Raw genomic sequence first — 12,934 nt, 5'->3', positions numbered from 1 at the left:
GCTTTACAGTCGTGCCCCTCTGCCTATCCAGAACCCTCATCTTGCACCTCTCGTTTAAGTCCAGGTGGCATCCAAATAAGCCGGGGGCTCCTCCCGAGACCCAAAGGCAGTCACACTACTGGTGAAGCACGAGCCGAGACCAGGGTGCCTGGTGTTTGTTCTGGTGTTGGGTGCTGACCGTGAAACTGGGTATACCTTCAGAAATGCTGTGCATGCTATTGTTCCTGTGGGGACTTATACTGATGATTTACTGTATACTGTGAGTATGTGTCTATCAATTGTGTTCCATGTTTCTGCTCATTTTGACTGAATTCCTTTGTGGATGTTTTTATTTAATGAATATGTTTCCTGTTTAAGTTGCAAGAACCACTAGCATTGTGCACTGCACACATTTGCAGTTGTGCAACACCCTCCCTCTGCACTGTTGCGAAGGCTCAACCCCTGGGTTCAACTTGTTATCATCTTGAAATTAGAAGCTAAAACTATCATATGTGTGTGGAATGTTTTGGAAGTGATAATTAGGTTGGGTTACTGAAAAGGGGTGTTGTGTCTGTAGATGAATATATGTGGGACATTCTTAGCTAAAGATACTCTGAATAAAAGTCAAGAGAAAAATTGTCATTATTTAATAGGATTAATTTTAATATAATAGTATCTTAAGCTAACCTTGTAACAGGTCATGTTAATGCCACAATATTCCTAACTTTGACAACAGATTTATTCTTTATTTACAGATATGGAAAATTGTTTAAAATGTCCCATCTATGAATGGCCAAATAATGAGAAAACCATGTGTATTGAGAAGCAAACTGAGTTCCTCTCATATGAAGGTGATTCCCTAACTCTGGTCTTTATTGTCCTCTCTGTGGTGTCTCTTTTATTAGTGACAGTTATAATAGGAATTTTTATTTCATTCCGAGACACTCCAGTAGTGAAGGCCAACAATCGCAATCTGAGCTTTATTCTCCTTTTCTCCATCAAGCTGAGCTTCCTCTCTGTGTTTTTGTTCCTTGGTCGCCCATCTGATATAACCTGCATCCTCCGACAAACCTCTTTTGGGATCAGTTTCTCCATAGCTATGTCTTCTGTCCTGGCAAAAACAATTATGGTTTGTATTGCTTTCAAAGCCTCCAAGCCTAATAGTCCTTGGAGAAAATGGTTGGGAGTCAAAATCACATATTTTATAGTCATTATTTGTTCATTCATTCAGTTTCTAATTAGTGGTATCTGGCTGATCATTTCTCCTCCATTCATGGAGCTCAACATTCTGTCTGAACCTGGAAAAATCATCATTCAGTGCAATGAGGGCTCTGTCATTGCCTTCTATATTGTCCTCTCCTACATGGGATTGTTGGCATCTGTGAGTTTCATTGTAGCTTTCTTGGCTCGGACATTACCGGACAGTTTTAATGAGGCCAAGTACATCACTTTCAGCATGTTGCTCTTCTGCAGTGTTTGGATCACAATGATCCCGGCCTATCTGAGCACCAAAGGCAAATACATGGTGGCAGTGGAAATATTTGCCATTATCTCTTCAAGCTGTGGCCTTCTCTTCTGTATATTTCTAACCAAATGTTACATTATTATATTTAAGCCAAATAGGAATACAAAGCAATATTTACTGGGGAATAATAAATAGAGGAATGTATCAGCAAATGTGACTTATTTGATGCCATTTTATATGTAATAATCTATAATCTTTAGGCTCTCCATTTGCTGATCTATTTCAATGCAAAGTAGTATAGTCTCACATACTCTTGAATATAGATAACAAAATTATTTATAATTCGATCTCTATAAATTATTAAAATTCGATTTATATAATCATTTATAATGGGTAAAATTTGTCCGATTTCGAAACACGAAAGCTGATGCCCGCATCAATTCTGACGCTAGTGTCAATTTTCATGCCAGTGTTAAAGTCAATGGGTGTCCAATAATGTTGATGCGTGACTGTTTTGACACGAGGGACTTTTCCGCTGCACGTCCAAAAATTTTTGATGTGAAAATGTGATGGCGAAATGTGGAAATTCGCCACAAAAATGCACCTGGTGAATTTATTCGCCCATCACTAGTGAGTGATCCTTTGGGTACAAGTGTATGTACCTATTAATGCAGCCTGCTAAATGAACTCTGGAATTATCACCATATTAGGAAGGCTAATGATAGGAGGAAGAGGAGGTTGGGTCAAGCAGGCAGAAGGAATTAGGGATGCACCGAATCCACTATTTTGGATTCGGCCGAACCCCCGAATCCTTTGCGAAAGATATGCAAATTAGTGGTGGGAAGGATAAAACATTTTTTACTTCCTTGTTTTGTGACAAAAGGTCACGTGATTTCCCTCCCCACCCCTAATTTGCATATGCAAATTAGGATTCAGATTCGGTTTTGCCAGGCAGAGGAATTCGGCTGAATCTGAATCCTGCTGAAAAAGGCCGAATCCTGGATTTGGTGCATCCCTAAAAAAAATGCTTATGGATGGATTCTAATGAAGGCTTGGCTGTGGCTGGTTGTTATGCTAGCAAAGATGTAAAGGAACAGAGTAATACTGCCAAGAGCCTGTATTATGTCTTACATGTTACACATACCACTAGGGCATTTTATAGTAAAAAAAGGGACTACTTTATACTGAAGCTCTAAAGCTAAATAGTTGTCATGTAATTTTGAAAAAGAAAAGACTGAAAGCTAACACTTTGCATCATTTTATTTCGCATAAGTCTTGCCTGGAGTATTCTAAACAGTTTGGCAATGATATTGGGATTGTCCAACTATACGATTGGTAGAGACCCTTAAATGAACCTTGTGAATTCAAAATGGTTAATACTGGTACTGCAACCACAACACAGTTTGAAATGTGTATAATCTGAGAATTTAAAATGGGAAAACATGTCTTTTTTTACTCCAATCTACCAAATTGCAATTCCATACTAAACTTTGTAGTTTTTAATACATTTCTGTAAATAAAATAATTGCAATAAACACATGAATAGGAATACAGGTGTGGGATTCGTTATCCATAGACCCGTTATCCAGAAAGTTCTGAATTAAGGAAAGACCATCTCCCATATACTCAATTATAATCAAATAATGCAAAATTGTAATAACATTTTTCCTTTTTTTCTATGATAATAATATGATAACAGTAGGGATGAGCAAATTTCTGCACCGAGCTTCGCTGCAAAAATGACACCCATAGACTTCAATCGGAGAAGAAAATGTTGCACGCCAAAAAACATTTGCAGCATGACAAAAAAAATTATCGCCCCTAGACTTTAATGTATTTAGGCAAATTTTTACAGACGGAGAATTTTTGTTAAAGCAAAACTGGTCAAATTCGCACATCTCTATGAAACAGTACTTTGTACTTGATCCCAACTGTGATATAATTAATCCTTATTGAAATCAAAACCATCTTATTGGTTTTATTTCATTTTTCAATGCTTTTCTAGTAGTCTTAAGGTGTGAAGCTCCAAATTACGGATAGACCAGAAAACCCCAGGTCCCGAGCATTCTGTATAATAGGTCCCATACCTGTATAGGGAATCTTGAGATTCATTTATTTATTTAAAACTCAAATTAATGTAATTTTTTATGAAAACATAGTCAACCAAACTCCCTTACACAAAATGAACTCATTTATCAATAATTTTTATCGAAAAACTTGGATCAAAAAAATCTCGAATTTATCAAATTGTTGTCTCAAAAACATGTATTTATCAGACAAAAATCAGCCTGATCACTATGTCAAGAAACATCTTCAGGGACATCTGCCAATGACTTCTATATAACCTCAACAGGCTTGAGTTGGAGTATCTTTGGATTTGGATTTTTAGCAGCTTTGGAGTATAATAAAACTCTAAAATTTGAGTTTTCCTCTTTACAAACTTGACCAGAAAAATGTGAAGTTTAATAAATTGGCCCCTAAATGTCGAATATTCATTGGATAATTAAACCATATGGCATGTATCACTGATACAGATCATGGAGGAATAACCCGAATAAGTGAATTTCTGCTAGGATTACTAAGGTAAGTATATTACACATTATGGGACAGATTTATTAAAGGTCAGGTTTTAGAGTTTTTTTTTATATATACCGCAAACTGAATTGCTCAAATTAATCGAGTTTTCAAGCGAAACCCACCCTGAACATCCTAAAGGCTATTAATATCTTCAAATGTTTCAAGAGACCTCTGTCATTGACTTCTACGTGATCTATTTGCAACAAACTCATTGCAGTTCATTACCACTTTATATCCAAATCTCTTAACCTTCTGGCTGTCTCTGAAACATGGCTCACACCTACTGACACTGCTTGACCTGCTGCCCTCTCCTATGGAGACTTCTTATTTTGTCAATCACCTAGACCATAAGGTTGGAATTCTTCTCTCCCTAAATATAGGTTTCAAATTCTAAAAATAACCAACTTTCATTCCTTCAATTATTTTGACGTGAAATGGTGGATGTCTCTCATGCCGTCCTGTTAACCTCTCTAGCTCTCCCTTTCCGCTATATGACTATCACTTACTTTCAGACAGAAATCTTACCACATTTGACCTACAATACCAATCAACAGTAGTAGCACATCAGATCTCTCCTTGACTGGTGGGTCCCATAGGGTGACATTTTATCTAATTATCTGCCCTTAAACCAAATGATCAGACTAGCCTAATTTGGCCCTGCCTATGGGTGGCTGTATTGGGCAGAGATCCACTTGTTTGGTGACCATGGAAAGTCTAAATGCTTATAATTGATGGGGGAGGGGTAACCTGATTTTTTCCTGGTGTAAGTTTTATCAATGTTGATTTATAGTATAACTACAGTATGAAGCTTAAACTTTACCGTATGCAGAGAGGAATATATTTTCCAGGAAAATCTGGTATATAATACACCCCAGTGTGTACAGTTTGTACTCCTCCAATGATGATGTCTCCATCCTGAAAGTATTTGTATTCATACTTAGGCTTAGTGAGGTGAATACGGCACTGTAAGTCTGACCCACTCAGCTCAGTACTGCAGGGTGTTACCCATATCACTGCCAGGCAGAACATCATTCTCAGTTGAACCAATGAAATATCTCTGGTTAAAGACCATGAAACACTTATCATTTCTTTTGTATAGAGACACAATCAGGTACTGTTCTCAAGTACTTGCTCTTCTGAGGAAATATATGTGTACATCAGTCTCCTTATATATATTCTTTGAATGGTGATATTTCTCTTGTGCTCTATGTAGAACCTGCAATTAAACTATTCCTTCTCTCCCATGTCCATTTCTGTTTCCTACAAATAAACTCTATAATTGTCTCAGTATGACATATTATTAAAGTTATTTTCTTTAACTTGTATTTTTAAACTCAAGAAAAGGAAAGATACAGATAATGTGCATCTTCTCTATAAGGTCCAAGCGAAACTTACTTATGTATCACTGACTTCACTTTTTCTTTTGCACAAGATTTTATTGATATATTTTTTGAACAGTTAAGCACAGTACAGGGCTAATACCAAAGTGTGTGAGAGTTTTCCATAAGTGGGGCCATTCAACCGTGTTGACAGCTTTGGCAATGCTATTGCCCTCTGACCTGGGTTTTTTTGCTGTTAGGTTTAAAAACAGCCACCTGAAATTAAGTGCTACTGGTTTCCTTGGAATAAAATCTCTTTGATCAGGGTTAATAAGCATAGTGACAACCTTCATTTGGGCAGTATTTTGGCTAGAATTTTAACATTTGGGAGCGTGGCCATAAGCTGAAAGAGACTGACACACCTTAGCCTTCCTCCATGGCCGTGTCTCAAAATACCCAGTGGCGGAACTACCGGGGGAGCAGGGAGTGCGAGCGGGCCAGGGCCCGCACCCCCTCAGGGCCCCCCTGCACGCCACTGAAATCCACACTAAAATTTGGCCTTACAGAGGGGGGCGGGGCCCGGCTACGTGTCACGCACCAGGGCCCGCACCCCTCTAGGAACGCTACTGAAAATACCCTGTCAGTACCTTGATTTCGACAGCTGCTAAAACCATCCAAGTATTCCCAAACTCTCAATCACCTTCCTGGCTTCCATTCAGGTTATTTTCCAAAAGTGGGTATTTCAAAAAACTGCCTAGCTTTTTATTGTTTGACTGGGAAAAAAATCTGATTGGGCCCCTTTATTAAACCTAATTTTTTTTCTGGTTGAAAATGGGGAAAACTAAATTTTAGAGGGAAAAAACTGATTTTTTAGAGATTTATTTTACCCCAAAGCTGATTTAAAAATACTCCATCTAAAACTAGTCAACGGCAGATGTCCCTGAAGATGTTTCTTGACATTGTGATTTGCGCTGGTTTTCATTCAATAATCTTCTGAATTTGAATTGACTTCATAAAGTCAACTCAAAAAAATTGCACAATTCAAATTGACTCTCCATTTTGTTGCAACTTTTTTTTGTGCTGATATTTTGATAAATGAGTTACTTTTGTGGATGGGACTTAGGCCGACTTTGTATTCATAAAAAAATGAGATGCAAGTCCATAATCTTAGCAGTCTGACTCTTTGCAGAGGAAATTTTGTGCATGGGAGGTTTATCATGCTGAGAAAGGAAATCCCATGCAGATATCAACACCGCATCTCAGCAACATCAGCTTACCACCGTGGTTTTAATATGGGGAACTACTGAGCCCCAAGCCACAGACAGAGCACAACAGCTCCCTCCTCTGCAATCCTCTTGGCCTCCCAGAGAGGGTGGTAGCAACCCAGAACTCTTTCTTGAAGTGTGGCTCTGAAACCAAGTAGGCAATGACATATTTGCTCCTTCATTTGTTGTGGAGAGAGCCCACCGCATCCCAAATCATCCCCCACTGCCAGGGGCCCCACAAGACCTTATTATTGCAAGGCTCCTCAAATACAAGGACCAGGTCATGATATAATCAGAAGACCGCAAAAACAAAAGACTTCTCCAGATTTCTCCATGAAAGTACTCCTTTGCTTTGTAACATTTAATCTCTGACCTAGATGGGAGATATCTTATCATTCAAGCCCGAGTGAAGGGTGTGGTGTTAACTTTTGGTAATGTCTATGTACCCCCTCCATTTTCAGACTCTGTCCTTTATACTACCATGAACAAGATTCACTCTCTACCTACTGCTCCAACCCTCCTTATGGGAGACTTCAATAACATCCCAGATGGCGCTATGGACAGCATGCCCCCTGCTAGCCTCCATGACTATAACTTTTCCAGGTGGGCTGAAGCCTTTGGTCTAGTCGACCTATGGCACTACCATAACCCTACCTCTTCTAGCTACACCTGCTACAACCAGGCACATTCAACCCTCACCTATTGATATGGCAATGGGGTTACCCGATATGAATAAAGGGATCACTGAAATCCAAATATTAACCAGAGGCATCTCTGACCACTTGCCTATCTTGCTAAGAATACAATTGGGCAACAACATACATGACAAAATTTGGTGCTTGAACCAGTTTCTCCAAATCAATGAACCAACAGCTGAATACCCAATAGTCTGGGATGCACTTAAAGCCTATCAGAGGCCAATATATATCCCACATCAATGGTCTTCATGCAAAATACAAAGCAGAAGTACAGACTAGGGATAAGCAAATTTGATCTGTTTCACTTTGCCAAAAATTAATCATTAACAACTTTTATTTTTTGACATGCAACATTTTTTTCCCCCCATCAAGGTCTATGGGCATCATTTCCGTAGTGAAACTCGGCTCATCTCTAGTATAGACCCTAATGCAGATGGCGGCCCACAATAAAACTGAATACATAAAACACCCCAATGAGGACACAAGTGTAACATGAATACCTCCCAAACAAAATTACTGACTGCACAAACAGCTAGGGTCCAAAAGAACATGCTATACCACATGACCAACTTGCTAGAGCTGGGCAACAAAACTGGTAGACTTCTGGCCCAATTAAAAAAAGACCCATCCCAAACTACAACTATATCACAAATATTATTGGACTCCGGACACCTCATTATGCAACCCAATCAATGCAGCCTTTTAAAAATACTAAAAAATACGGGAAAAAACTTGAATCGCTCGAATTGAATGAGTTTCCAACCATCGAACATCATGCAGGCTTTTAACATTTTCGAAAGGTTCAAGGGACCTCTGCCATTGACCTTTACATGACCTTGATAGGATTTAGATGGTGTATTTTCATATATGAGCTACAGTATTTCCAGGGTCGAGGTATAATAAATAGCTCATAGTACAAGTTGATCCAGAGTGTCATGTATGGCTCCCTAAATTCAGAACAAGTGCTAAGCTCCCTGGTCACAGCTCAATCTTCTGCCTTTGGCATCTGGAGGAACCCTCAGCTACTCAGATGCTACCAGGTCTTAACTTGAAAGGAGCAAAGCAGATGTTCTGAACAAGCACAGGGCACATGTGTTACCAAGGTTTTAGGATGAATAGTCAGGCAGGCAAGGGGCAGAATTGGCAGAGTTTAGGATTATCAGACAGGCAGGGATCAAAACACAGACAAATCGCACCTAACAACGGACAATGATTTCAGCCCGAAGCCCCTTTTTATACTTTTGAATATCATCATGCTGGCTCATAAATTTCACACACACGTCATAGGAAACCCAGTGCCAGAGTTATTCTCCTTAACCAAGTGGAGGAGCTGACTAGGGATGGGTGTATGTGACCCATTTCACTTTGTCAAAAATTTGCGAAAATTCTAAATTCTATGGGCAAGTTTTTTTTTTGACGTGAAACATTTGTTTTCTCCCATTGAAGTCTGTGGGTGTCATTTCAGTGGCAAAACTTGGGGAAAAATCACTGATGCCTAGAGCTGACCCCCACAAGAACAAATAGAATACTACCAGCAATTATTCTCACACTAGCAAAAAAGTGCAACTTTGCACTGGAAAGCCCCCAGACCACCAACCCTAACCTTCTGGCAACAATAAGTTAACCAGGTATTCCCCCGTTATAAGCTCATTTGCACTAGACGAGGTTGCGAAGGTGTGGGACCCATGGACTCGTCGATGTAAGGAAGAAATAATCAAAGAAAATAATCAAAGAACCTATATGGAGATAACATTTTGGCATATATTTCAAATGGTATCCCATCAGCTCCTGGAGCTTCACCTTCTGTGAAAGACTTAATTGCCAAGGTAATTTATTCATTTGATAAGTTATCATCTAAAACTTCTGTATACTAAGGGATAACCTAGGGGAACTAAATTAACTAGGCAGGCATCAAGCTCTGACACGAGTACAGGTCATAAGGGTCATAAGCTGATTATATTTTTGTTGCTTACTTTTCAGACCTAAGAGATTTTCCTAATTTGGGTAAATGATGACAAATGCTCTGCAGCTTATACCTCACATTCTAACCTGCTTTGCTGCACATAGCCTTGTTTTTTAAATGCAGCAATCTCTGCTCCCAGCTGCCCTCCAGATATTCCTTAACGGCATACCATAATGTCAGAGCGTCAGTGGAACCATTATTTATATGAAAAATTCCTGTTTAGTGGCCTCAAGCATGGGTTTTGGACACACCTTGGTGCCTGGGTTACAAAGACAAGTTGGAGTAGGATCTCCAGAGGAGTGCGGTTTGATATTCCCCTGGAAAGGTACTGAGCTCCCTTGATAAGGGGTAGTGGTTGTCTACCAAGGCAACTGCCCCAGACCGTCAAGTACTCGCTGCAAGTCACTTGACCTGTATGTTTGCCCCTGGCTTAACCATCTGTTGATTGAGGAGTATATTAAAATCTGCCATCGCAATTGTTTTTGCATGTGGCTACTGGCACATAAATTGCACTAGCATGATCAGAGAGTCCCCTTTATAAGGGTTCCACATTATTTATATAACAGTGGATAAAGATATATCTCCCCTTTAATGTCTGATTTGATGCTGTTCATCACAAAAGGAACAGTTTTATGTATTAATATTGTTACTCAGGAGGAGGAGTTTGTGTGTGAGGAATGGTGGGCTCATCCCATCCATGACTTTTTTTTCAAGGCTAATATCTTCCTACCAGTTAGGTGGGTCTCTTGGAGGAATGTGATAGATATTTGTTTAAGGTAATTACCTTGGTAGCCATGTTGTATCCAATCTAGTGTGAAAGCTGTACATGATAGGTGCATCCAGCTGATAGAACTGATAGAACTTAATCATTTAAGTAGCGCATAACAGTTTCCCTTGAACAAGCCCCCACTATCCACCCCAAGACCAACTGGGGATAGAATTTATCCCTAAAGTCAACTTCATGTGTGTAATTGTGGCACTTAAACCTGGTCCAACCTGTGGACCGTGAGTGGGTAACTTAAGCAGAGTAGTATCCTGTTGTCCTTCTTCCTGGGCCCATGGTGGGCAGTTAGCAAGGTCACCAACACTAGTAGGAATGGAGGGTTAGAAACTTATATTGAGATATGGTGTTGTGTTTGGTGCATTATAGGAGTAATAGTATGAATGTTGTGCACCTAATTGTCCAGGTCGATAGCTTTGCTTAGCATCTGCAGGTGTTACCTTGATTTAGTGATTTGGACCATTCTGCTGGTTGTTACTGTAGTGCAGGAGTGTCCATCCAGTTGTTCACTTCCTGTGGTGAGATAAAGACTGAAGAGAAGTGTGATGCTCCATTCACAATAACTTGCAGGTGGGCTGAGTATACCATGGCATAGGCCAGTTTAGCCTTTGTAGCCTTTTCTTTTCCTCCAGGAACTTGGCATGTTGTCTCTGAAACTTGTGCGCAAGCGAGAGGATGGCGTCTCTATCGTGTGCATTGAGAAGTCTGGCAATGAGCAGTCATGGTGGTGATCCAGGTGGCACAGGTCTTGTCTGGATCCAGTGTGCCCTCTCAACAGTGAACATTGGAGAGAGGTTTGTGCCTAGCCTTATTTCATCTGTTTTTTTCCATCTGTTCCCTTTTCTCTTGTAAATTCTCCTGCAGCATTGGCTTGGGCACAGGCTGTGGTGAGGAGGACGAGGGAGGAATACTGGCTGAGGATTGGGCACCATCTTCTTGTCCTCGCTGGCAAATTTCTCTCATTTGGTAGTGGCCAGTGAGGCCTTTTTAAACTTCATTGTGTCCCATAAGTCTCCTCTGTGGTAGTGGCTGCCATGTCAGATCTTCTGAATCCATTTTCAAACGTTTAGAGTGGCCAGTAATCAGGATTATTGCAGCCCAGATATAGAGGAGCGCTGATACAAAGCTTCTGGCCACACCCCCTGTGACTTTACATTTACTTTCCTCTTTGTTACTGCCTCTCAGTATCCATTTTCATTTCCATTATTATTATTATTATATTGATTTGAAAAACCAACATACCCTACTTTGACCTGCTAATTCTTCTTATTGTTAGCTCCCCGTTTTCTAAATGCTTCTCTTCCTACAGTTTTTTGGCTACAACAACCAAACTCTCCACACGTCTTTGTCCAATAGCGGAGCAGGTTGCTTGTGCTTTTATAAGTGATCCCACCCTCTGTGTTTTTCTGGCACCACTCCCAACACCCCATTTGTTCAATTGACTTTGGTAGGGAAGATTTTCAAACTGCTGTCACTCTTAAAGCTTTGAAGCCACACTACAAACAAAAATAACATAAACATGGGGTCACTCCCAAATGAAACAGCAACATTTGTTGGACAGCCCAGAGTGGGAGTGGTCAATAACAGCCAATCAAATTTCACCCATTAACTAATGGGGAAATTTAAACTGCTGCCACATTCACTAAACTGAATAGTCATGGCATCAACCTGAATGAAAAGATGATTTTTTATTGGATGCCCAAAAGTGGATGGAGCTGTGCACAGCCAATAAGTATTATCTAAAAATATTAATGCCAAGGTTCTCAAACTCTTCATGGTTGGCCACTGGTGAACTGCAAGTTAAGGTTATAAAAAGTATGTGGGGCCACCAACTGCAAATCCAATTTTGCCTATAGACTTTCATTGGTTTAAATTTAGAATGCTGCCATTCAAATATTAATACCAGGGTTCCCAAATTTTGGTCAATTTTGAAGAGTTGACCACCAGGTAAATTCAGTTAAAGGTTAGATCAAGTGGGCAGAGCCACCAACAGCCAATCCCATTTCTTTCATTGACTTCAGTGAAGAAATTTTAACTGCTGCCATTCTCACAGGTTCAACTCCAGGGTCCCGAAACTTTGCACAGTTTATCACTGGATGACTACACTTCATGTTTAGGAAAGTGGGTGGAGCCAATAGCAGCCAATCAGGTTTCACCCATAGACTTTCATAAGTTCAATTTTAATACCTGGGCATCCAACCTTTTCAGAGTTTGTCACTGGGTAACAGTGTTCAAACTTAGAAAAAGTGGCCACCAATAGCCAATCACATTTTACCTATAGACTTTCAATAGGGAAATTAAACCTGCTGCTATTCTCACAATATTAATGCTAGGGTCCCCAAACTCTTCACAGTTGGTCACAAGGGAGCTGCGGTTTTAGGTTTGAAAATGTAGGTGGAGCCACCAACAGCCAATTAGATTTTACCTCTTGAGTTTTATTGGTTTAAATTTAAAGTGCTACCATTATCATACTATTTACACCAGAGTCCTCAAACATTCCAGTTGTTCACTGGGTGACAATACTCCTAGGGTTCAAAGAAGTGGGTGGAGCCACCAACAGCCAATCAAATTGATCTCATTGATTTCAATGGAAACATTGAAACTTCTACCATTCTCTTTCTCACTCTTTTTCTCATTCCACTTTTCACAGTTGGTCACTGGGGGATTAAGGTTAGAAAAGTGGGCAGAACCACCAACAGCCAATCAGATTTCACCCATTACATTTCACTGGTTTATATTTAAGCTGCTGCCTTTCTCACATCATTAATGGCAGGATCACCACACTTTGCAGAGTGGTGGACTGCAATTCAAAGTTAGTGGTTGGAGCGATTCGATATACCATGAATGAAAATCTTCATAGTCAATATGAAGTTTGTTCTAAAACTTC

General features: G+C 39.9%; 1 protein-coding gene across 1 annotated transcript; it reads left to right on the top strand.

The window, feature by feature from the left end:
• Positions 1-501: 501 nt before the first annotated feature.
• Positions 502-10,778, top strand: LOC121400402 (vomeronasal type-2 receptor 26-like). The gene is made up of 4 exons (XM_041583385.1): positions 502-1,574; positions 7,067-7,208; positions 10,454-10,565; positions 10,680-10,778. The coding sequence occupies exons 1-4, from the start codon at positions 737-739 to the stop codon at positions 10,776-10,778; spliced, it is 1,191 nt and encodes a 396-aa protein (XP_041439319.1). The 5' UTR covers positions 502-736.
• The last annotated feature ends 2,156 nt before the right edge of the window (positions 10,779-12,934 follow it).

The sequence above is a fragment of the Xenopus laevis genome, chromosome 1L (genome assembly GCF_017654675.1).
Source record: "Xenopus laevis strain J_2021 chromosome 1L, Xenopus_laevis_v10.1, whole genome shotgun sequence".
Lineage (NCBI taxonomy): Eukaryota > Metazoa > Chordata > Amphibia > Anura > Pipidae > Xenopus > Xenopus laevis.
Note: the sequence above shows the minus strand (reverse complement) of the source record. Positions and strands in the feature narration are given on the sequence as shown.